General features: G+C 43.4%; 1 protein-coding gene across 2 annotated transcripts in view; it reads right to left on the bottom strand.

The window, feature by feature from the left end:
• The window catches only part of FBXW8 (F-box and WD repeat domain containing 8), a 115,231-nt gene that overhangs the window by 1,507 nt on the left and 88,408 nt on the right, over positions 1 to 25,316 (bottom strand). For both annotated transcript variants that reach the window (XM_058531509.1, XM_058531510.1), the window contains exons 8-10: positions 16,947 to 17,074; positions 2,793 to 2,966; positions 56 to 166 (exon numbers count right to left, since the gene is read on the bottom strand). In XM_058531509.1, the coding sequence (XP_058387492.1) occupies positions 56 to 166; positions 2,793 to 2,966; positions 16,947 to 17,074 (413 nt within the window). The remainder of the gene's footprint in view (positions 1 to 55; positions 167 to 2,792; positions 2,967 to 16,946; positions 17,075 to 25,316) is intronic.

Below are 25,316 nucleotides of genomic sequence, written 5' to 3'. Positions count from 1 at the left end.
ATCAAACTAAGATGGTCTTTTCTGAACACCCACAAAGCTGGCCCAGCCCACTGACCTCCTGTGAGTGGTGAAGTTGTCCAGGTCGGCGTTGCGCACCACCCTCTCGTAGGGCACATTGGCCGTGATGAGGCTGTGGCTGTTGAAGGAGATGTGACGAACGGGGTGTCTGGAACACAGAGGGAGAGAGAACTCCTATAAGGCCAGTCCCGTGGAAACTGAGCACATCCTACATTTGTACCACGGTCTCAGGAGCTTACAGCTGCAAGGGCCTCGAGAACCCTCTGAGCCAAGCTTTTCTTTTAAGGAGGAGGAGACCATGTCTGCCTCAGTTTCCAAAGCTGGTTTGAGCAAGGCCACACTCTGGGCCCTACTCTGAAAACAAGTCTGAATGCCCTCACGTATCCTGGTTGACGGCCCCAAAAGCTGGGCATGTTTACACATGAGGGACACACTCAACCTGAGAGGGTTCAGCATGCTGTGGACAACAGCCCCGTTTCTGCGCCCCCTGGCCAGGGGCCTGAGACAAGTCACTCAAGCTCTCCAAGCCAGGCTCCCTATTTGCAGTGCCTGGGGGTGACCCTTAAGGCCCCCTCTCCTGAGTCAGAGGACTACAAATGACACATGTACTCTGCGTTGTGAAAGCATATTCAGAAAACCTTGGAAGGAAATGGCTTGAAATCTATGCAGTAAAGGCTTTTGTTCATTCTGAAAACTTGTACCCAGTGCCTACTATGGGCACAGGCAGCTGCTTGCATCAGACATCTTTTTTAACGCTAACTAGTTAAGAAGGTAAGATACATTGCCACAAAATATAGCCAATGTTTCTGGAGCATGAGAGATGTTTATAAGCCACAGAGATGGGACACAGACTTCAGCCCTTGGGAGGAGGAACAGGAGACATCACCACGGGCTGAAAGGGTCCGCCAGGCCCCAGGAGATGCTGGCCCATCAGCCAGGCCCTTTCAGAAGGGCAGAGGGTAGCAGAGAAGGGGACGAGGGAGAGGCCCATTCAGGCTGAGCCAGGGCTGCTCCTAGGATGGCCGGGGACAGGGACAGGCTTCTTTGCTAGAGCAGAGGAGTCTCTCAACAGCAATGAACGTTAAGGAGGAGTCTGAGCCCGGCCTTGTCAGTCCACGGTTTGGGGCACCAACTGGAGGAAAGTGGTATTAGAGGACTTCACGAAGGGCCCAGTGAGGCACGACAGGACACTGACCACGTGACAGCTGGACCAGAACACAGAAGAGAATCAAGATCGGCAGTGAGCACAGGCAGCAAGGACCTGAGTGAGACATGAGTTCTGGGCAACAGACTGAAGGGTGAGGCATCAGCCTTATTCTGGTGAAAACAGTGACCTCGTGAGGGACAAGCCAGTAACCGTGGTGAGAACTGTGTGTGCGTTTACCAACGAGTTAGGAAGGTAGATGCTGGGCCACGACAGCAATCCTGGGGAAGACCTTACTTACCCTGGCTTCACCTGAATGACCCATCCAAGGGAGTGCAGCTTTTCAGGGAAAGAACAAGAGATCTGCTGGAGTGGGGCCTAGGGAACTAAGTGGAGCCGCTGATGGGAAGCGGGAGAGGGGCTGGTGGCAGTCCCTGGGGGCCTGGCTGCAGTGAGAATGGCCCTAGAGGCCAGGTTGAGCCCGCTCTTTAAAACAAACAAAAGGCTTTCCTTAAAGACAAATCTCTCTACGATGCTATGTGTGGGAGTTTTAGTTGCCTGTTGGCACCACCTGGTGGCAACTCAGTGCATCTCCACAGAAATCAGAAAAAGGGCCGATGCCCACAGAGCCAGAGCTGGGCGTGCAGACACGCCCCCCGGGGCTCAAGTCTGCAGGCAGACGGACGCACTCGCTACCACTGCCCTCCAAGGGAGAAACCAATTCTTCTTTTAACCTTGCCGCCTCTGTTACTTACAATGAAGACTGTCCTGCCTTTTCATGGGTCTGGTTTATCAGGACTAGCAGTTAGAGGGAACACATCTCCATTCGCAGCTGCAGGCCTTGGCATCTGTGTCTGCTCTCCTCTGTCCTCACGGTCACTTGCCTCCAAACGTCTCCTTACAACAGTACTGAGGGACAGCTGGGAGAAGGCTTGTTGCCTTTCTTCCCAGCTGCCTCAAAAGCAGGGTCTCCCACTGGCGGCCTGCAGGGCTGGGTCATGTCGGGCAGGGGGACGGCCTCCGAGCAGCTCCAGCTGACCCTGCTCCAGGTTAGGCTGCCTCTGCTTTAAGGGTCAGCAGAAGCTCCAACATGTTGAACCAGTTAGGCCCCCTCCATTAGTATAAATGTACCCACATCCGTGAAGCCATAGGCCTCTGCTTGGGATAGTATCTATTTCTCTCCACTATACGAGTTAAAAGTTGAAATTACAAATTCCTCCTTAGCTGAAGCCCAAATACTTTCAGTCCTAAGCGTCCTTCAAAACAGTGTCTTAGAAAGTCCAAGAAATCACCATCATGCATGTGGAGTGGAGGACGGTGGCGTGCTGTCTTGCCTGCACCTGAGCTAGAGCGTCACATCATGGTCTCTACCTGAGCCGGGCATGAACTGTGGCAATTTTAATGATGCAAGAGAGAGGAACTGCCTCTCCAATGACCCGCTCCATCTCTGAGCCTCAGTTTCCTCCTCTGAAAAATGGAGATAATAAGAGCAGCTAGCTCACAGGGTACGGTGAGGCCTGCACAGTAACACATGGACGGCTCTTAGCACAGTGCCTGCTTGGCTCAGAGGGTGACTACTATTATCACTACTGTGACTGTTATTACTAAAATCACCAGAGGAACCACTTACCTAGAATGCACCTCCCACAGCTTCTGGTTCATCCGATAATCCCACACAGAGACCAGGCCTTCCTCGCCTCCACTGACAATTTTCCAGTCATCCATCTGGACTGCAGAGACTCCAAGTTGGTGGGCAGAGAGTGACAGGGCGATTTTGTCAGTGCGGAGATCGTGGATCCTCACCCTGGAAGGCCCAAGATGAGCAGAGAGAAGGGAAATGGGATTTAAGCCCAGAATGACAAATTCCTCCTCGGTTGTGCTGATCTGTGCACAAGGATCCTATGAAAACAGCATATAAAACCCTTTCAGTTGCAAACATCTAAATACTGATCTAAAACGTTTCTGTCCTTATTAGTATACTATCATAGGACGCCAAGATGCAATAGAAATGAACTAGTTCAGAGTACCCACAACTATTTAATCAGAATGATGTAAAAGCACACAGAACAAGACAGACTCAGGACCAATCTATCAGCTGCCCTGTCACTCATGTTATCTGCTCAACAGGGAAGACACCTGCCCTGGGTGCAGGTCCAGGTGGAGGGAAGTGAGATTTGACGGGCATTGTGCCTCCACATGGGCATTGGCCTGCAAAGGCTATCCAAAGGGTAAGCTGACAGCCCAGCATGGTAATTTTGCTGGTGGAACACTATTCTGTTAGGGACAAGAGGTAAGTTGGCTACACTTGTCTGCAACCCAAACCCTCACCTGGTTGGGAAAACGACACTTTTTCGGTATTTAACTCTGATAATTTTGTAAGCTCATCACCATCTTGCTGAAATTTGGAGAGAGAATGTGTCTATACTGACAGTCCCTGACGTATGACAGTTCGACTTAACGATTTTTTGAGCTTACGATGGTGGGTTCCAGCATGGAGTTCAATCTACTGTTGAATCACACAACTCTGGGATGAGGTCAGCTTTGGGATTCCTCTTACTTCAAACATTTACTGAAGGATGAATATGTCTACACTGTAATAGACTGTTTTTTTTTTTTACTTTTGAAATATACATACAATTAAATAAATTATCTTGTGAAACGACACTGTGCGTGTGTAAAGTTTTCTACTGCTTTAAAAAAGTCATTGAAAACTGTTGATCTTTTTCAACTTCTTACTCTAACAATTTTCGACTTACAATATTTTCAATTTATGATGGGTTTATCGGGACGTAACCCCATCCTAAACTGAGGAAGATCTGTGGTGGACTGAGCAAGACGGAATCGTGATAAGAGTGTGTGGACACTTGGCAGTCACTTATCTAAAGTCTTGAAATAATTACCAGCTTTGTAATAATCTGAATTTCTTTAAGATTCTCTTTAAAAACTACTTTTTATGCAAGTATATGCTGAATTTCCACACACAGATACATTAGATAATGAGACGGAAATCTCCTACCCACTAAAAACACTAACATACTTAGTTCCTGAAATACGCCACAAACGCTAAAGGTGAATGTGGCAAAATTTCAGTGCGAGTGAGTTTAACAACCCTCTGCTGTGAGTCAAAAAGGAAAAGACACCACCCTGAAAAGACCTTGCCATCTAGCCAGGGAGCTGGACAGACGGGATGCTGACATGCAACGTGTGACCACAGACGTGCTTGACACAAACACGAGGTGAGAAAGGATTATCTGAAACACGTTCTCTGTCCTAAACTCTTAGTTATATAAGTGTGTGCGTGTGCGCACACACAAATTATTTTCAGAGTTCCGAGGGAAAATTATTTTGAACTGAAAATTCTATACCTAGCTTACTTATCACGGTTGAAGGCATAATTAAGACCTTTTCTTTTTAAAACAGAAAACAACTCAAAGTGAGTTACCTGTGGATTCTCTGAAAGAAAGTGATGTAGCAAAATGCCAGAAGGGCTGTGAGGAGCCAGCACGGGCCATGCAGCGACGTATAAAACAAACACTGAAAGGCAGCCCGAGGAGGTGGACGCTTACATAGGTCCTGACTCGTCTGCTGCGTCAGCAGACGCACGCGGGGCAGACCCACCTCAACAAGAAGCACCACACACGGGCCACCAAGTAAAACAACACATCTATACACAAAAGACACGTGCAAATGACAAGCAAGAGAGGTGACAATTTTAATACCAGAAAAGGTAGATTTCAGGGCAAAAAAAGCATTAGATGAGAGTACTTTATAATGATGAAGGGTACAGTTTATTAAATGGTGGTAAAACTTGCCTGGAAAAAACAAAAAAACTACATGGACCTAATTTTTTTTGTAGATAGTTTTTTTTTTTCTTTTTCTTTTTTTTTTAGTAATTCAGGTTCTTAAGTCATTATCATCTACTCAGATTTTCTATTTATTGAGTTAATTTTTTAAATCTCCAAATTTGAAAACCTAAATGAATAAATTTCCCAGGAAAATAAGAATTACCAACACTGACCCCCATGAGATGGAAAATCCAAATAGATAAAGTAACAAAGAGCAAACTGGGAGAGCTGTCCAGGAGCAACAGTCCTCCCAAAAAAAGCACAAGTGACACCGGCCCGACCTGGAAGGAACAGCCATCCCAGGGCTCCGTGCACTGCTGCACAGCACAGGAGGAGGAAAGCATCCCAGCTCTCTACATGAAGCCAGCATTCTACTACCAAAATCCCGACAATGAGAGCTCAATGAAAGACAACGCTAAAATACGAACTAACAGAATCCACGGCAATGTGCTATGAACAGGTGGAGTCCATCCAGGAGCTCTATTAGTATAGTTCACCATGTTACTCTAACAGATAAGAACCACATGGTCATTACCATGGGTGCTAAAAAGAAATTTGATGAAATACAACACTTATTCCTAATATAAAATCTTAAAAGAAATAGTGATCCACTTTTACCACTATTATTTCACATTGTTTTAAAAAAATTACATAAAAGAAGAAAATGAGAGGTAGACAAATTTATCATTAGAGATGACAATCCAAGATAATTCAGTAACTCAGGATCAAATGTAAATTAGTATGTCAAAATCAAGAACTCTCTTATATACAACCATTAGTTTTAAAAATGTAATCAAAGAAAATATCCCATTTATAATAGCAATTAAAGGCAAAATACCCTATAATAACTTTTTCAACTTGGAGTTCTACCATCTACATTACACCAAAATAAGTTATAGAGGGCTCAAAGAGTTAAACATAATTAAACTATAAAAGTATTCAGAATAGAGAAGGCCTTTCTAAACATAAAAAAACAAACCAGAAGTCAAAAAGGAAAATACGACTGTATATAAAAGTGTTTAAGTTTTTCCCACACGGGGGGAAAAATAAAGTCAAGGCAAATGATAAAGTGGAAGAAATGTCTGGAACAGAGAGGAGTGGCTAATTTCTTGGGGGGGCCGGGGGGGGAATCAGGCCAGCATTGTGGCCTAGTGGTTGTTTGGCACACTGCGCTTTGGCAGCCTGGGTTCAGTTCCCAGGCGCAGACCCACACCACTTGCCTGTCAGTGGCCATGCTGTGGGGGTAGCTCACATACAAAACGAGGAAGACTGGCCGCGGATGCTAGCTTAGAGCGAAACTTACTCAGCAAAAAAAAATCCTTCAAATTGATAGTTAAGAATGCCAACCCAATATTAAAATGAGAGAAAAGAAAAAACAGTTCACAGAAAAAGAAATACCAATGGCTTTTAAACATATGTAAGATGTTCAAGTTCACTGGCAATGAGAGAAATTACAAAATAAAACTACTTTGCAATACCACTTGTCAGCTATCTACTCAGCCAGCCAAGATCAAGCGTGGTAATGTACTCTGTGGGACCCTCCATGCTGATGAGACCTGGAGAGAGAGGTACTCACATACAGCTAATGTAAGCACAGAGCTCTCCTTGGGGAGTGATTTGGCAATATCCAGCAAAATAAAAAATATACTTCACTTTTGACCTAGCAATTCCACTTTTACGAATTTATCTCAGATTTGTGTAATACATGTGTACAAATACACACACCCACACAAGGCCATTAACCCACAGCAATACTTTTTAGTAGCAAAAGATGGGGTTTCTGTTTCAGACAACTTGTTGACCCTCCCATTGAAAATCACTTAATACTGCTGGATAAAATATAACTAACAACCTGTTTGGTGGTCTAGAGGTTAAGACTTGGTGCTCTCACCGCTGTGGCCCAGGTTCATTTCCTGGTCAGGGAACCACACTACTGTCTGTTGGGTGTCATACTGTGGTGACTGCACGTTGCTATGATGTTGAAAACTATGCCACCGGTATTTCAAACACCAGCAAGGTCGCCCATGGTGGAGAGGTTTCAATGGAGCTTCCAGACTAAGACAGAGGAAGAAGTACCTGGGCACCCACTTTTGAAAAAATTGGCCATGAAAACCCTGTGAATAGCAATGGAGCACTGACGGATATTACACAGGAAGGTGAGAGGACGGCATAAAAAGACCAGGCAGGGTTCTGCTCCGCTGTCCACAGGTGCGCTAGGAGTCAGACTCGACTCGATGGCGCTAACAGTAAACATTCTGTTAAATGGACTTCTGAGCTCACACAGTAAGCGACTTCCCCAGGCCCCAGGCTGAAAACCAGCCTGGAGAGCTTCAGATGCAATTTCGGTTGCCTGTATGTATCTGTGGTGGGCGTGAGGCTGTTGGCAGGTGCCAATCTCAGGAACCAATGGGTTTGGATCTTACTGCAACTCAGGGGCGAGATGATAAGACTTTGGCCCACCCAAAGGTGGGGGCATGGGGGTGCTGGGACTCTTGCTTTATAAAAAAGCCATATAAAACTTCTACAAGTGAAAACATAGTCCCTGAAATTAAATTCATTAGACTAGAAGAGTTTGTGAATTAGATGATAAATCTGAAAAATGACCTAGAATGGAGCACAAAGAGATACACAGATGAAAAATGTGAAAGAGAAGTTAAGAGACATGACAGATAGAAGGGGACAATCCAGCATACGTCCAAAAGAAGGTCCAAAAAGAGAAAACAGAATGTATGACAAAGAAGCAACATTCAAATAGTTAATGACTGATATTTTTCCAGAATTAATGAATGACATACATACTCATACTCAATGAGCACTAATCAGAATAAATATATACATATCTAAGAGTATCATAATAATGTGGGAAAATGCAAAAAACAAAAGAGGCCTTAAAAGCAACCTAAGGAAAAAAGACATTACCTACTAAGGAACAATAATTAAACTGACAGGAAAAATTAGAAACATTTAAGTTGTCACGAATTTGAATGACTCGATGCGGATGGCACAATTAACTGGCTCCATCAACTGAGTGCTAGTTAAAGCAATTATGGTACATCCATACAGTGGAAGCCTGTGCAGTCGTTAGAGAATGAGGCAGATCCATACATACGATAGGCATCTGTAGCCCTGTGAGGAGCACCAGGCCCAGCAGGGTGACAGGTGGGGGTCTGGGGGTGGAGATACAGGCGCCCACGCTGTGTGGGTGCAGACGCCTCTGGAGAACACTGACGGTTACGCAGTCACAGCTGAGGAGGCTGACCAGGCTGCTCTGAAAGAGAAGTTCCCAGAGGCCAACTTCTCCCTATATATGTCTTTGTGCTTCTGACTTCAATTCTGAATAAGCAAGTTACCTGTATAAGTAATACCGAAAATTTTAAAGATAAAATTCTGGAAGGACATACCTGAATTGGCAACAGCAGTACCTTGGAGAAGAGTGGTAATGGAAGAATGAGGGGAATAAGGCGGCTTTTGCTTTTTACTCTAGACGCTGCCATGTTGTTTAAGAAACAAGAACTGGTTCATGGCTGGGAGGGGCAAGCAGAGGCCTTCAGGCTCTGTGTCTTAAGCAGGGTGGTGGGCGCACAGGCGATCTGTTATTCTTCAAATTGTACACATATCTCATATGCACTCCCATACGTATGCTTTGTTTTATCATTTCTAAAATAATATAAGCATCTATTACTTAGGCAATGTCACATAAAACAGGATTTTAAAAAACATGTCATCTCAGAACACAGAGGAGAGATCCATTATTCCTCCTGGCGAGAACAGGGAACCAAGCAGATGCTGCAGACTAAGAAAAAGCTCTATCCCTCCAGCATGCACTCAATCCCCACTTTCCAGCAAGGGGTCGGGGAGGGAGACGTGGAGGGGCATGAAACACAGGTCTCCCTCTGTCAGCATTTAGAGACACCTATCTGTAGGCATTTGTGGGCAGGAGAGCTAAGGATGTTTGGGCAGAGAAGAAAGAAGAGGTCTCAATGCTGTGAAAGGAACCTGCCTCTAGGCTACAGCTGCACCGCTTACTGAGGGCAACTTGGAAAGGATGGGGGGAGAAATTTCTAGCCCAAGTAGTTTCCAGTGCATATTTGGTTAATAATGGTCTATTCTGCTGTGGTGATTTTCATAAAGAGCTCCTCTGTTGAATATTTATCCTCCATAATTTACAGTTTGGCTGTTAAGGAGACAAAGGCAAACACAAATTTGGTCCAGAAGTTCAAAGTTTGCCATCTGTTTTCCTATTGTATTTAGATACCAGCATGGATGGCTCCAAACAAAATAAACAAATACACCAAAAGATACAATGCTCGTAAATTTCGTGTCACTAAGGAAAACAAAGTGGGCCAAAGCAGCCTCGACCTTCTCCCCACAGGAGAAAAAGAAAAGCACTTATACGACATCTCCTTTGAGAGGCGTCACTCTGGTGTCTTGTCGACAGACAGAAGAGCAGACACCACAGCGTGCAAAGTCCACGCGAGCCATTCAGACTCACGTTAAGAAACCGGTGTCTGCCGGGAACAGCGGACAGTGCGGGCACCAACGGAACCGCGGAGGACCTTGGCAGAGCCTCCATCCTCTGTACTCAAATCAAATACTCGGCGCTGGGAACAGGTAGCACAGCAAATGGGCACAAAAATATGCCAAGACAACTGATTTCAGGACAAAAAGAAGCCAATGGTAGACACTGTGAATCCCTATCTAGCGAGTATTTCATCAACTTTGCCTGCTGAAAAGAAAAATAATTGGTCTGAAAGCTGTAATTGTATTATGTTTAATATTCATGGTTGGCTTTGGAGGGCTGCTCCAACACTCCCTCTCTAATGAAAATCACACCACAGGAGTCAGCTCTAGCCCGCCAATTAAAACAAAAGACACCAGAACCTTCCAAAGACTCCAACAGAGGAGCATCCATCTGATGGGCAGGAAAACGTGCTGGAACTGAGATGGAGGCACGCTCTGGTTGGTCCTGGGCTAAGAGCTTTGAATAACTTATTATACACTTGCAGATGGAGCGAACACCAGATTTACACCCCACTCACTCTCTCTCTAACAGCAGGCAGCAGTACCAGGAGCACATCACAACTTTGTATTTGTATTTGTCAGGGCAAGAAGTAAGCTCCGAGACTCCTTAATTGGGGGTCACAACTCAGGGCTCGCTTCCCATTGGTCTGGATTAAATAGTCCCATATAATATAGCAAACTGTACTTGATGGCAAAGATGAAGCCTACTCAGACTCTGGCTTGGCAGTTTCATTAAGAAGGACCTGACCTTCAGCTATATTTCTATCCACAAAATAAAGGGAACAAGCAAGAAGGCATTAAAACGTAGGCTTTTTTTTTTTAATGACCAAATTAATCAAGTAAACTAGTATTTTTTTTTTTTAAATCAATACATGATTCTGTTTTGTCTCATTGAACCTGGGCTATTAAAGAGGATTTTAAATATAACTTTATGGGCCAAAATCAATAGCTTTATCTATACAGCACTGATGATGGCCTTTGGTGAATGATTCATTTTAAACAGCAACTAGAAAAATATATTTTCAAGGTAGGACTGCCCAGTTTAATCCAAGTAGGCTCTGCTCAGAGCTCTCTGTATTTTAAAGCTCTCTCTGAAGTTGAGAGTTCTCTGTATGTTGCCCAAAAAGAGTAATAAGCCCTTCGGACTGATCACTTAACCTTTCTGAATCTGTTTCCTCAGCTGAGCCAGCATTAGATGGTCTTGAGGGGCTCTACTAGACTGAATATTCTGCGATCCATAACAAGCCAGCCCATGATACCACCTGTAGACAATAATGATGATGTATATAACACCAAATAATAAGGCACATGATCCCAAATTGGAAACACAGAAACATTCAGCATTAATATCCTTTTAAATTTTAATCAGATGAGTATACCTAGAATAACCTCTCTATTTTATGGTCAATTGATTTTCAACAATGGTGCCAAGAAAATTCAATAGGGCAAGAATAGTCTTTCAACAGATGATGCTAAGACAATTAGATATCCACACGCAAAAGAATGAGGCTGGACTCCCACCTCACACCATATACAAAAATTAACTCCAAATGCATCATAGACCTCAAGGTAAGAGCCAAAACTATAAAAATTCTTGGAAGAAAACATAAGAGTAAATCTTTGTGACCTTGGACTAGAAAATGGCTTCTTCAATCTAATACCAACAACACAAGTAACAAAGAAAAAATAGATAAATTGCACTGTATCAAAATTAAAACCTTTTCTGCTTCAAAGGACACCATTAAGAGAGAGCAAATACAACACACAGAATGGGAGAAAATATTTATATATCATGTTTGATAAGGGATTGGTATCTGGAATACATAAAGAACTCTTACAACTCAATAAATAAAAAGACAATCCAGTTAAGAAATGGGTGAAGGATCTGAATAAACATTTATCCAAAGAGGCCAAAAAGCACATGAAAGGATGTTCAACATCATTAGCCAGCAGGGGAATGAAAATCAAAACCACAATTAGATACCACTTCATACCCACTAGGACAGCTGTAATCAGAGACAACAGCTAGTGCTGGTGAGGATGTGGAGAATTTAGAACCCTCATACACTGCTGGTGGGAATGTAAGATGGTCCAGCCACTTTGGAAAAGAGTCTGGCAGTTCCTCAAATAGTTGAACATAGAGTTACCACATAAGCCAGCAATTCCACTCCTAAGTATATATCCAAGAGAGCTGAAAATATACATCTATACAAAAAATCATACTTGAATGATAGCAGCAGCATTATTCCTAACAGGCAAAAAGTAGAAACAACCCAAGTGTTCATTAACTGATAAATGAATCAATAAATGTAGTATATTCATACAATGGAATATTATTTGGCCATGAAAAAGAATGAAGCAGTGACTCAGGCTATAACACGTTTATCTTGGAGACGTTATTCTAAGTGGAAGAAGCCAGTCACTAAAGGTCACATGTTAAATGATTCCATTTATATGAACTGTCCAAAAAGATCCACAGGGACAGGAAGTAGATTAGTGACTGCCTAGAGCTGCAGGGGTTGGGCGCAATGGAGAATGACTGCTAATGGGTACAGGTTTCTTATTTAGGGTGATGAAAATGTTCTAAAATTGACTTGGTGATGCTTGTACAACTTTGTGAACTTTACACTGAATTGTACAAATTAAATTGGTGAATTGTAGACATGTGAATTTTATCTCAATAAAGCTGCTAACATTTTTAAAAATAAACTTGAAATGACAGGGAGAAAAAAGCAGTGGGATCTGCTGGTGTGGTGAACGTGCAGTGGCAGCCCACGAGCCACTGGACACAAGCCCTGACCACCCACTGTCATGCTGATGCCTCCCAGCAGAGCACTGATAAGCTTCTCCCTTCTAGATCCCTGACTTCACGGGAAAGGAATGAGCAGATCACAGATGAGAGGACTGAGAACAACAGAATGGGAAGGGACCTCATCTAATTCAGCCCTCTACTGCCTACTATCATGTTTATTTAAATCATTTAAAAGAAAGCGGGAGTTCTGATTCCGACCAAGATGGAGACAGCCCACTACTGCCTCTGTCTTCTGCTGCCAACAACCAAAACCTCCGGGCAAAACACAAACAGCGAATACCTGAGGACTGGGGAGCGTCCACTCAAGATGGTGGCCTGTCGGGGGAGAGGCCATGGGGAAAGGGTTCCCATTTCCCCCCTTTCTCTCACAGCCTTGCCCTGAGTGTGAGCTCCAGCAGCAGAGCTCTGCGGTGGTGCAGGGGCTAAACCTCCAGTAGAAACTCCGTCTTCCTGAAGGACCAAGGAAAGGGGCCCCTGCAGTCCAAAGAATGTGTGTGTGTGTGGGGTCTTTGTGGGTTTTTCCCTCTCTTTTCTCTGTGGCTTTGCCCCAAAGGTAGTCCCTAGTCACCGAGCCGCATGGTGGTAGCAATGCAGGCAGGTAACACTCTGAGAGAAAGCCATCTTCTGGTCAGAGGCCCAGGGAAAGGAGCCTCTGAAGGCTGGATAGTGCAGGGATGAGAGGAGGAAACTGGAGAAGGGGAGCCATAATCCTGCGTACAACCCCACACAAATCCAGACAGATCCCAGCAGTACAGCAAAGGCTCTGAGAACTCAACCGAGAGTTATTAAACCACGGCCACCTCACACTGCCCCGTGAGCAGCCCCGGGGCAGGCCAGAGCCCGAGAAAAAGGAAAGGCTCTGGAAGGTGAACTGACCCTGGAATCACCACCCACAGAAGGCAAGACAGCACGGCAGTCTAAACCTGACGAGGTGAGTGCTGGCTTAAAAGATCTCAACATTCTCCAGACGGCTGTGTACGGGATCCAAAGTGCACACAATAAAACATTCAAAATGTGCAAGATACAACCCCAAATTACTTGACATTACCACCCCCCCCAAAAAATAGCCAGGAAAATACGACCCATTCTCAAGGGAAAAAACAACAAGCAGATGTCAACCCTAAAATAACCCAGATTTTGGGAATTATCAGTGACTTTGAAGCAGTGATTGTAACTATATTTCAAGAGGCAAAGGTAAAATGATAAAAAAGAATGACATTCTGAGCAGAGAAACAGAAACTATGAAAAAGAATTGAATGGAAATTTTGAACCAAAAAATACAAAATCTGAAATAAAAAATTCACTGGATGGGCTCAATAGAAATTATGCAATCTGAAGAACAGAAACAAAATTTAGGAAAGAAAATGATCAGGGCTTCAGTGACCTGTGGGACAATATCAAAAGGTCTGACACTGACATCACCTGAGCTGCAGAAGAGGAGGAGACAGGGATTAGCGCAGAAAAAATATTTGAAGAAATAAAGGCTAAAAACTTCCTAAATTTGGTGGAAAAGATAAATTTACAGATTCTAAATGCTCAGTGAACCCCAGAGGTTAAACTAAAGAACAACCAAAGTGGTCTATTTCCTGCAGACTTTCTCTTGCTAACCCATTCAAGCTTCTCCTAAATGTTCTAATTCCTAAGCTATTCATTTTTGCCTTCACTGAACAAATACGTACTTTCATTTAATTGAAAACACCACTGATGGTAAGAAGAATCATTACTTTACGTAACATTTAAAAATGCTGCCAATTAATTTTAAGATGCTGTTGTAAAGGACACATCCTGATTTCACAGATGTGAAAATGTAAAAAAAAAGAACAAAAGAAACTTGCGTCTTAGAATAAATACAGCGCATAGTGTTAAGCACTCACTGAGCACTAGGCAGGTACTGTGGCGAGCAGAACAGCCAGTGCTAACCCTAGCGTGCACCACGCCTCTTCTAACATCACTCACTGCTTGCTCTTCTTGGTTTCACAGGAAGACGAAATACGCGTTTAGAAAAACTCACTGACCCATAGTGTTAAAACTCTTGCACAGAGCCTCCCCCTCCTCCACCCCCCGCTCTCTCCCCACTGTACAGCCCTTCCCTCTCAGCAAGGGAAAGCACAAATCAACAATAACTCAGTTTCCACCCTAATCATTCTCTTAATCTTCATCAGACTCTATTATCCTCGTTTTTTCTGGAAAGGGTAATAGGCTAGGTGAGTAATTTTTTCATTTTTAATTTCAGCCTATTCTACCCCCCCCAAAAAAAAACTCCTTGCGAAATTCCACCCTTGTTTGCAAACTAACTCAAGCTGATTTCCTTACTTCAATGAAAAATTGCTTTATTTTTGTCTTAACCTTGGACAGTTTTATGTATCTTTAGAGTCCATTTAATTCTCAAGTTATTTATAAAGTACTAAGAGAATGCAGTGGAAATCCAGGCTTTTAAATAAAAAAAGGAGGTTCCAGGGTTTTCTTAATTGCATCAGCCATTAAGTGACAGCCAGGGACATAGTTCCTTTCATAATATCTGACCCCTTACTCCCACTTTTGAAATAAAACATAAGCTGTACAAGCCCGGGTGTACATCTCTAACAAGATCCTACTCATAGCTATTAAGCCTTTGGGGGAAAAAAAGACTCCCCTCTGCTACATTTAAAAGTCTAGATTCCTTATTCTTCCCTTTTTCCAGATGTACAATTTAACCCCTGTGTTTCAAATTCATATTGCTAACACTGCTATTCTGACTCATAAGGGACAATCTTATATACGATGGTGAGCCCCTGATGTACTGGCAGTGGTCAGACAGCTGGCACAAAGATCTAGGACTGTCTGAATTAAATGCCACTTTGGACAGCCCTAGCCCTCCCTTCAAGTCATAGTCTGTTCTTTTCATCCATTGAGACAGAGGGTTTTATAAAACATACTAGAGTTTACTAATAAAATGCACTTCACATGGTCAAATCCAGCCTTCAAAATGACCAGAGAGCCCTTTTACACTGAGAATTTAGCTCCTCTTCTGGCAATGGGGATGTGATCATGCAGCCCTGCTCCAGAGGAGAGAGTCAGCTTTACTAGGTATACAGGTCTCCTAACTGACAGTACAATGCACAGCTGACAGTGGTCATGACAATCTGGCTTTAACCGTTCTTCTGGAGCTAACTGAGCTAAGTTATGCAGAAAACAGAGGTCTCTTCTCTGGAACACCACAGTTTCCTGTGAGCCGAGCTGTAACTGAACACGTAAAAGCTATGCTGTAAACAAACTCCGAAGCATAACCTACAATCCCAAACTCTTCCATTTGGATGCCCCAAAAAGCCCTCTGCATTTGCTCTCCTGGAAAGCGAGTGGCTGCTAGGTCCCTGTGGGGAGATCCTGTCTGATAAGCTTGGAGCCTTTGTACAGCTCAGTCTGGAAACTAAAACGTGAAAGTAAAGCTACAAACTGATTTGTTTCATTTGCTGTGCCACATGTGGGGCCACTTATCAGGCCTAGTTCTTTTAAGAGAAAAACTGCCTGGACATACACCGGGGAGTTCAATTCTCAAACACTGGAAATACCAGCCATTTTAGAAGACCTTGAGAAAAAATGATGGAGTGTTTTCCTTCAATAAAGCACACTTACTAAGGGAAGGGGATAGTAAAGGGGTGAAGGTCAGGAGTTGAAAATATTATTTGACAAAAGCATTATTTTTGCAAGCTGCTGCACTGGTGCCGCAGAGATCTGGGATTTGGCACGAAGGAGCAGCCGCCTCACGATCCGATCCCCCCAGCGAGCAGCCCACCACCTGCAGCCTGGGGCTGGGCCCAAGGGAGGGGGTGCCGGCAGACCCTGGCCTCCAGCCATGCTACCTCTCTTCAGGGCACTGGATCAGACATGGCAGATAACCAGCCAGAAAGAAAAGGAAAAGACAAGACAAGAGGGAGAGGGGGCAGGGAGGGAAAAAACCTAAAATTTGGACTCAGAGGGTCTTTTCAAACACTCTAATCCTTTCTCACTGATGGTTCCTGGAGCGTCCATGGCTGGCACCGGACCCTGTACCGGGAAAATCCGCCTCCCTAAGCCAATGCGTTAAAGAGAAGGCTGCTAATCAGCTAAATAGAAACTGGAATCTGTTCACATGAAGTCTCTTTTTTCCCCCATCACCAGAGGGACACCACAGTGTTCTGAAATACACTCTTGACATCATTTGGCAGGCAACCCTATTTTGTTGAACATGATTCATCCCTTAGGTTATTGTTTTTAATATTAGAAAGTGAGCTTTTAAATGCCAAACAAATTTTGCAGCAGGGGGACAAAAGATATTCCAAGTGGTCTCCCTGGACCTTCCACCAACTGAGTCCACCAAATGGCTTAAAAGACAACATTGCCATGGTGCTTCAGAAACGAGGCAGAGACATGGCTCTATCCAACTATTACCTAATACCAGACTTTGTTCTCCAAGTTCACAGAGACGGTACTGATGGGATCAGGGCTGAACTCAGGTGGGCAAGGCTGCGGAGTGAGAACCGAGGAGTGTGAGCCGCAGGGGAAATGAGCGAGCACAGCAGAGGCTGAGGGGCAAGGCCTCAGTGGAAGCTGCTGTGGCCCCAAAATGCTGCTTTTAACTCAGACATACCTCCTGTCCATGTTGCCACTGACCATGAGATTGGGAGGGCTGTCTCTGAGGTTGACGCAAGTGAAGTCACCAAGCGCGTTACCCAGCTTCGAAAGGCAGCGTTCTGCTTCCAGGCTATACACCAGGATCTGGGGGGCGGAGAAAAACATGTGGGTGCGCAGTTACATGCAGCAGACCTAATCAAACACTTTTCACTTCAGCATCATCCAGGGCGGGGTCACTACCACTCAGCTCCTGTTCAAGATGTTCTGCTGCTTAATATGCTGACCTTTTCCAGGTAACGACAGTAAAGGGATACGGCTAATAGAATGACAAACGGAAATGCAAAAGAACATAAAGGAAAATCCAAAGAGTTCCTCAGGTCAAGGTGCAAACAAACTCACAAGGCACAAAGGAAAATGCCAAATGGGGAAATTAGGTATCCCAGTTTCCTAACAGAAAAGAGGCACAGAAACTACCGGAGGGTGACTGCTTCTGCTCTGGAATTAATGGGGACGCTCACGAGAGATCAGGAACTAGCAGAGGAGCCGACAGCGGTTCTCTTTCTTTTTCCCCCTCTGTATTTATACCACAGAACGTAAAAGAAAGAACACTAAGTACCCAGGAAGAGGACGCTTGCAGTTAGCCACTAGACGATTCCTTCAGACTAAGCTATAAACCAAAACACCAAGCCTTATTCCCAAACTGTTCCCTCCTCAGTCCTCTCCGCTAGCTAGCCGTAGGAAGCTCTGTCCTATAAGCTACAGAGGCAAACAAGGTGTCCCTGATCTCCAGACGGTGTACTCACTATATTTGAACACGTCTGTACCTTCTCTCCAGCCAAAAGAAAAACAAGGATGATTCATAAGAGATCTTTCTAAAGATTATTTAAGTCTTCTACTAAAAAAAATCTTAGTAATTAAATTTAACTTAATTCAATTAAAATTAAATGCTTGCTATGGCTCAGTAACTGTTGTAGGTACTGAGGACACAGTCCTTGCCCCAAAATGCACAGTTCAAAAGCCTCCTCATTAACACACACACAACTTCTGAGCACGCATTCTATTCTGTTAATCATGTGGTTAAAATTAATCACTGAACTCAAAAGTTTTAATATCAGTATTTTGCAGAGGAACTCTCTTAGCACATGCATGAAAATGATGTGCTTTCTTTTTCTTGTTAACCTATACATTTATCAATTATCAGCATACAGATTCTTATTTTAGTACTGAGAAGTTAATAAATTGTCTCCACCTTGAAAACCATCAATCTCATTGTCAACACACATTTCTAACAAGTGACTCTTTGGAAATTCCTAACAGTCAAAACAACACTATAATATTAATTAACTATTGCCAACAGCATCTGAAAGGAAAGAGGGCAATTTCAAAATTTAAAATGCAATCTTAATCCATAAAGACTACAGAGAACAAGCTGAATTTTATTTTCATGAAGTTAAAAATAAAAGTTTCTGACTGAGAAAATTTCAACCATTCTAAAATATCCAAAATAAGATTATTCTTCCAAGTAAGAACATAGAAATAATCAAATCTTCTATCTACAGTGAATAACCTAAAAATTGCATAAAATCAGCTCCTGGAAAGAGAAAATTAAAAACAGTAACCTCATGGTCTCTTATAAAAGTAATATTCTGCACTTCTATATCATTATAGAGCTTTCAATAGGGTTCTTTGACTCAGTATCTTCTTGTTTTTAAAATACTTCAACTTCTATAGCAGGAAGGCAGGCCTTTAACATGTAACATGTCCATAGGTAAATATAAGAATTAAAATCTGACACTGAGTCAGTTCATATGTCTTTACTTTTTCTAGAAGTTCTTTTTGACAAGTGGATGGATCATCTCTGAGTGATATAGTAAGAGCTAATCCCTCTCTAAGAAGACTCTGCAAATTCAGCATAAAGACATCTAGTTAGTAGTTAAGATCAAGTATTTTCTAAAATGTTCAATAATTCAATGAATCAGAACTATCTGAAGAGTACCTTTAACATTACGTTTAGTTAAAGACCACAGAGATTAGAAAACACATTACCCATCTCAAAGGCGGGTCTTTCCATGTTACAAGTCCCTGAACGACCTTTACCATTTCTCTCTCCCCCCTGCACTCTCTCTCTTTTAATAAGGTTGAGCAAATGGGACTTCATTTTATCTGATTGCCACAGACTAGTGAGATTAATTATTCATGCTCACACTCTCCCTCTTGTTAAGACCATGCATTAGACTAATTTTTCTCTTTACTGCCCTAGTTGGGTGAGTCTCAACCCACGGCCACTCAACTCACTCTCAGAGGTGTATGGATATGCTGGAAAGAAGGAAAAAATTACCCATAGCTAAAATCTTGGAGAAAATGTTCTGCACTAATGTGGCCGCCAAATCAATACATGTTGCCGTGATTTTTCCTTTTAAGTACCAAGTGTATATTACAAAAGAGCTTAAATAGTGATTTCAGAGAAAATTTTTATAGGAGTTAGATGTTTCTTTAAGAATCATCTAAAATGGCTAACCCATGTTAAGACCGGCGTATATTTTGCAAAGAGAACTACAAGAGATGCAGTGTGCAACCGCAGGACACTGGGTGGCTGTCCTTTCTCTTTGGCTTCCAGGTAGATCTAGAGGGCAGTAGGTGGAAGCAAGCACTGTCTTTAATAAGAACTTGAGCAAAGATCTGTCGTTTTTTTCTTCTCAGAGATCTTAAAGTATTTTTATAAATCCTAGTCTTAGAACTTTAACTTTTAATTTTGTCGATTATTCAGATTTCTCTGAAATCTACTTCTAAAAAAATCTTTTTTCTGATTTCAAACATACATCTTGTAACAAATTCTAACATAATATAATTACATAACAAAAAGTGGTAGCTTTCTGTGTAACCGTCTCTCAGAAACAAACACTTTACCAGTTTGGTATATATACTGCTAGACTTTTTCTATACACGTCTGTCTTGTCTGTTTCTCTGTGTGTGTGTGTGTGTATAAAATTTTTCTTTTCTCTGAATGGGATTATTGTTCTACAACTTGTTTTTCCTATTAAATAACATGAGAGTTCTTCCTTGTCAGTAACTATAGATAGATCTTGTTTTCTTAATGGCTACACAGAATTTCTCCATGAATATATAATTCCATATTGATATTTGGATTTTTGTGGATTTTTGTGTCGTTTCTAATTTTTTAGACAAAATAAATAATGGTGTAATGCATTCAACACCCAGTCAAGAAATACGTATTAATCATCCTGTATGCAGTAGGCACTGGAATGAACAGGGACGGCAGATGACGTGCAGAAGCCGCAGCCTGCTGCCAGCTGAAACAATCCACCTCTTCGCCAGCTGGTGCATGGCCACCAGCTGTCCTGCTCCTCCGTACATGGTACGTGCCTCTCCGAGGAGACCCACCTTACAGCCATGTCCTAGTAGCTGCCGTTGTAATGGCAGGGGCAGCAGTGCAGAGTCAGGAAGGAGGCAGTGGCCACAGGCCCAACATCTGGGAAGCATCAGCAGCTGCCCTGGTGCAGGCAGGCCCTGCATCTTCCAGGTGTGACCCGACAATTTAGTGTGTCCAGGACTGGCTTTCCAACCAAACCATGAGGGAAAGAGCTGAGAAATGGCTACTGTCCCTGTAATGGGGGGCGCTCAAGGCAGGCCAACTTCCTCCTTCACACAGTAAGGCCTGGATTTAGCACTGCAAACGTTTTCTCAATCTAGGACTGATATTACCCTCATAACTGAATGACAACCACTTGCATACAAAACGCTCTATGAAGAGATTACAGAGCTCTGCAGCCCCAGACTTTTGGTCATATATTGACGAATGAGGCAAGGAACTCCATTTGTGTTTTCTTTGATTAAGTTCACCGAAACAGTGAGTATTCTTCATACTCCTATATCTGCCAAAGGCAGTACACCAATAATAATGTGAACCTGAGCAGCCAGCTCACTCCGAGAACCCCAGCACTACCTCTCCAAAGGGGTGAGGAGTGGTCAGCAGGCTTCCTTACAAGACTATAGGCTTTAAAAGGGCTTTGTGAATTACACACGATTTGTCTGTCTACCATTTTAAAAAGAGAAGTGACAGGGGTCGGCCTGGTGGCATAGTGGTTAAGTTCACGTGCTCTGCTTCAGCGGCCCAGGGTTCGCAGGTCTGGATCCCGGGCAGAGACCTACGCCCGGCTTGTCAGGTCATGCTGTGGCGGCGTCCCATATACAAAATAGAGGAAGATGGGCACAGATGTTAGCTCAGGGCCAGTCTTCCTCAGCAAAAAGAGGAGGATTGGCAATGGATGCTAGCTCAGAGCCAGTCTTCCTCCCAAAAAAAACAAAAAGAGAAGTGACAAAGAGAGCAAAAGTCAGGAGATACTGTGGTGGACTGAAGTGGAGGGAAAGATAAAAGGCATGGGAGGAAGATGTGACTGACATTCTTGGTGATGACAAAGTCTACCTACTTTCTTTTCTGATCCCTAATAACCCACCTCCATCACTACCACATATATTTTGCCCTTCTAAGTGGGAGAAGTCATAAGAGGCCGAATCCTAGAGAGTAAAGCAAATAACCCTTATGCTCTCTCCTCTTCCATCCCACTCAAGTCTATTTTGTGCTCTCTTTGTGCCCTCCCTCAACACACATAGTTCATTCCCTCTTGTCAGGGCTGGAGGTGTTGACTGTCTGCACACTGCATCTGGTGTTCCCAAGATGCCATCTTGAACCGTGCATTAGCTTCCTCCAACTTCTTCCCAGCCCTGCGGTTCTCAAACACTGAGGGTAGGCGAGTCACCAAGCATATGATTTTAGCAGGTCAGCTGAGGCTCTGTTACCAAGTGCCACTCCACGTGTTGTAAAACACTGTCCTAGACTTAGACTATAAGTTCCTTGGGGCAGAAATCCTATCATTCATTCTTGCAGCACTGATTAAGGGCCCAGTGTGTGCCGGGTGCTCAGTAACTGCTGGTAGACTGAATGATTGGTGCACAATATCAGGCAAACCCAGAGCTTACCACAGTCTGGCACACAGCAAATACTCAGATATCCCTTTTGTGGCTTAACACACTCCCCCTTTCTGGAGGTCTAATTTTACTGCTGGCTTGTATAAAGGAACAACTTCATCCTACTCAAAATAGAAGGAGGTTCCACAGATCTCTCTCCATAATATCCAGATTCTAGGACCCTCAAACTGTATCCAGGCCTAAGGTTCCACCTCTGACAACAAAGCAGACCAGAACATCTGGAAAACCCTCCTGTTCACAAACACTGAAAATTCTGGAAAAGATTCAGTCTATTAACAAACATTCCTTCAAACATTCTGTTTAACTCCTAAGAAATCAGAGAAATTTGGAGAAGCCAAAAACAAAGAGAGCACTAAAACCAGGAAGGGAAGTGGCTCTCAGGCCAGGGGCTGTCTGGGGACACTGCTCTGCCAGGGTCAGGGGCCCAGAGAACTGTGGAAACAGGAGGCAAAGTTTCTAGCCAGCACCAAGTGGAACATCAGAACTGAGACCTCCACATAAAGCTGGGGCCCTCATACAGCTATATTCACTCAGTAAAAAGCAAGCTAGAAAAAAAATCTATCCATTGGCAAAGAGAGTCTACCCAGAAACTTGTCTGCCTCAGGCTCAGCTCAGGATGGAAAACGTCTGCCCTAGGGTCTGCAACCACTCATCTGCCCTCACACAGGTTCAGAGTTTGAATTTAGACTACCTGTGAGGCCAAAAAACCCCATGCCTAGTAATTAGTTTGAAATATTTTCAGGTTGGTAACATGCCTCCCAGTACCTGGCAGAATCTTCTCAGGAGGAGACCCTCTCAATCCAGGCCCTTTAGGAGATCTACAAATCAAGATCAGCCAAATATGAGCTCACACACACACAAAAAATCCAAATGCAGAAGGAAACAACTCATCATACATGAGAGCCAGAAAACAAACAGAAGAATTAGACTTCAAAGGATATCAGGTATTTATCAGATAAAGAATATAAAATACTCATGCTGAAAATGCTTACAGAAATAAAAGAGTTACGGTAAGGGGTCAAAAGCAGCAAAACTGATTAAGCAGCTTTGAAAAACAAAGATAATTTCTAGAAATTAAAAAAAAATCAATGGATGAGTTAAAGTAATTAGAGTCCAAGAGAGAATTTTGTGAACTGGAAGACAGATTTTAAGAAATTATTCAGAATGCAACACAGAGAGAAAGAGATGGAAAATACGAATGAGCTGTGAACAACACAGAGGAAAGAAAAGTTGGTCCAACACACATCTAACCTGAGTTCCAGACAGAAAGAATAGAGAGAATGAGAGAGAGGAAAATTTGACAATGGTTGAGAATTTTCTACAACTGAAAGGAAGTAAGCACAAGAAACCCCCACAGGAAATAAAACTAAATCCAAACCTAGTGACATCAGAGCGAAACCACAGAAAATTAAAGGCAAGGAAAAGATCTTAAAGGCAGCCAAAAGAAGACAGAGTCATAGAAGGGACTGATAGCCGATTCTCAGCGGCATCGACGGAAGTCAAAACCAATCATCTCTCCAAGGGGCTGAGAGAAAGTCAACCTAGAAACATAATGGACTAGTAAAACTACCTTAGAATGAGGGGGAAATAAAGATGGTTTTTGGATAAAAACACAGTGAACACTTGTGGCTAAGAGACCCTCACTAACAGAACTTCTAAAAAATATACTTTTACAAGATGGAAAATTATTCCAGAAAAAAGGTCTGGGGTGCTGGAAGGAACAGTGAGCAAGATTCAGGTAAATGTGCACAAAGTATACAAATGTGGACCATATACAGCAACAACGCTGATTTGGGGTTAAATACGTAGAGCTAACTGTATCTAGTCCTTAGTGTTCCACACAGTCAAGTGCCCTGAATCAGGGCAATGTACCACGCCCACTGAGACGCCAGATGCATAGGGGACCGTCTAGCATTGGTCTGGAGTGAACAGAGGCTTCCTTGATTATCTGTACCTAGTTTGGCACACAGGAAGGACTCAGTATATATTTGATGAAAGAATGAATAAATGCTACACATTTCTGCCTGTATCTATCGATTACAGGTGAACGACACACCAGCCTTACAGTAAAGACATGCTCCACGCATACAAATGAACACATTAAGTCAATTTGCATTCCACCAACAGCAACGTATCTAGCTGTTTCATAGGTGGGAGGTACAGTTTCCCTCAGTACAGATCTTGAAGTACAAGACTAGTCATGCTTATTTTTTAAAAATAAAAGACACACAAAAGAAAGACCTCTCAGTCTTTGGGGTAGAATTTACCCATGAAACGGCACAAGTAGCTGTTCTGACCAACATAAATGTGACCCATGAAAATGTGGACTAAAATATCACTACAAAAAATGCAGGGTCTGCATATCGATGTTCACATACAAAGCTAAGCGAACAGCCTCTATAAATTCACAGATGAGCTAAGATTTTAAAAAACGATGAGAAAGACAGACAATTGGGGAGGGAGGGGGTGCTAGCAAGAAAAGAGTAAATCATACACAAAATAGCCAATAAAAAAATAAAAAAGCAGTTAATATACATGAATAATGGATGTCTGATTTAAAAGCAGTTTACTCCGATATGATGTAATTTTTGACAATCAGCCAGAGAGACTATTTTGTAAGTCCTTGCCAGAGATAAGTCAGAGCGGGAGGCTTGGTAACAGGCGTATCTGTGAACATGTGGAAAATGACTTTCACCACCATCCCAAAGGTGACTTTCTGTTGGCAAACAAAAACTTGCCTCTCAGGTGCACTTAGCAGCAGCAACCAGCAAGATGCAAAGCTTGAAGAAATGGACCCCTGACACAAGCACAGATCCCTGCAACGGAGCAGCCCCTCAACAGTTTCCATGACATGCTTCTGGCACAGTCCACACTCCAGTACAGAACAAAGGGAGAAGCAGCCTGGGCTGCTTTCACGTTTAAGTTCTAATTGGAGTGACAAGCCCACGAGGCCCAGATATTTCAGGGATGGGACGGTGCTGCTGAGCGTCGCCAGGCACCGGGTAGGCAAGGCCTGTGTGCCCTCCCCACCACCACGTGCCAATGCACCTGCAACCCCTGCGGTTCCAGGACTGGACTCTGCCTGGGGAGGCACTGCCAATCACCGCAGACTGTGCCAAACGTGGGGCTTTGTGATGTGGGCAGATGTCTACAAAGGACCAGAGCGAGGCCAAACCAATACCTATTGTGACCTAAGCCTGAAAAGAACCCAGAGAGCAAGAGTACGCTTGGGTGAAAATGCAGGCCATCATCATCCAAGTCTCTCTCTCCCCCCACATCCACGGGTGCTGGAAGGAATAGGGGGGGCAGGTCTACTTCTTGGAGTAAGCAGAACATGCTCTCCATTTTGCATCGGGGATCTCTTTGGACAATCTCTGTC

This window comes from Diceros bicornis, chromosome 35 (assembly GCF_020826845.1).
Source record: "Diceros bicornis minor isolate mBicDic1 chromosome 35, mDicBic1.mat.cur, whole genome shotgun sequence".
In the NCBI taxonomy this organism is placed as follows: Eukaryota; Metazoa; Chordata; class Mammalia; order Perissodactyla; family Rhinocerotidae; genus Diceros; species Diceros bicornis.
Note: the sequence above shows the minus strand (reverse complement) of the source record. Positions and strands in the feature narration are given on the sequence as shown.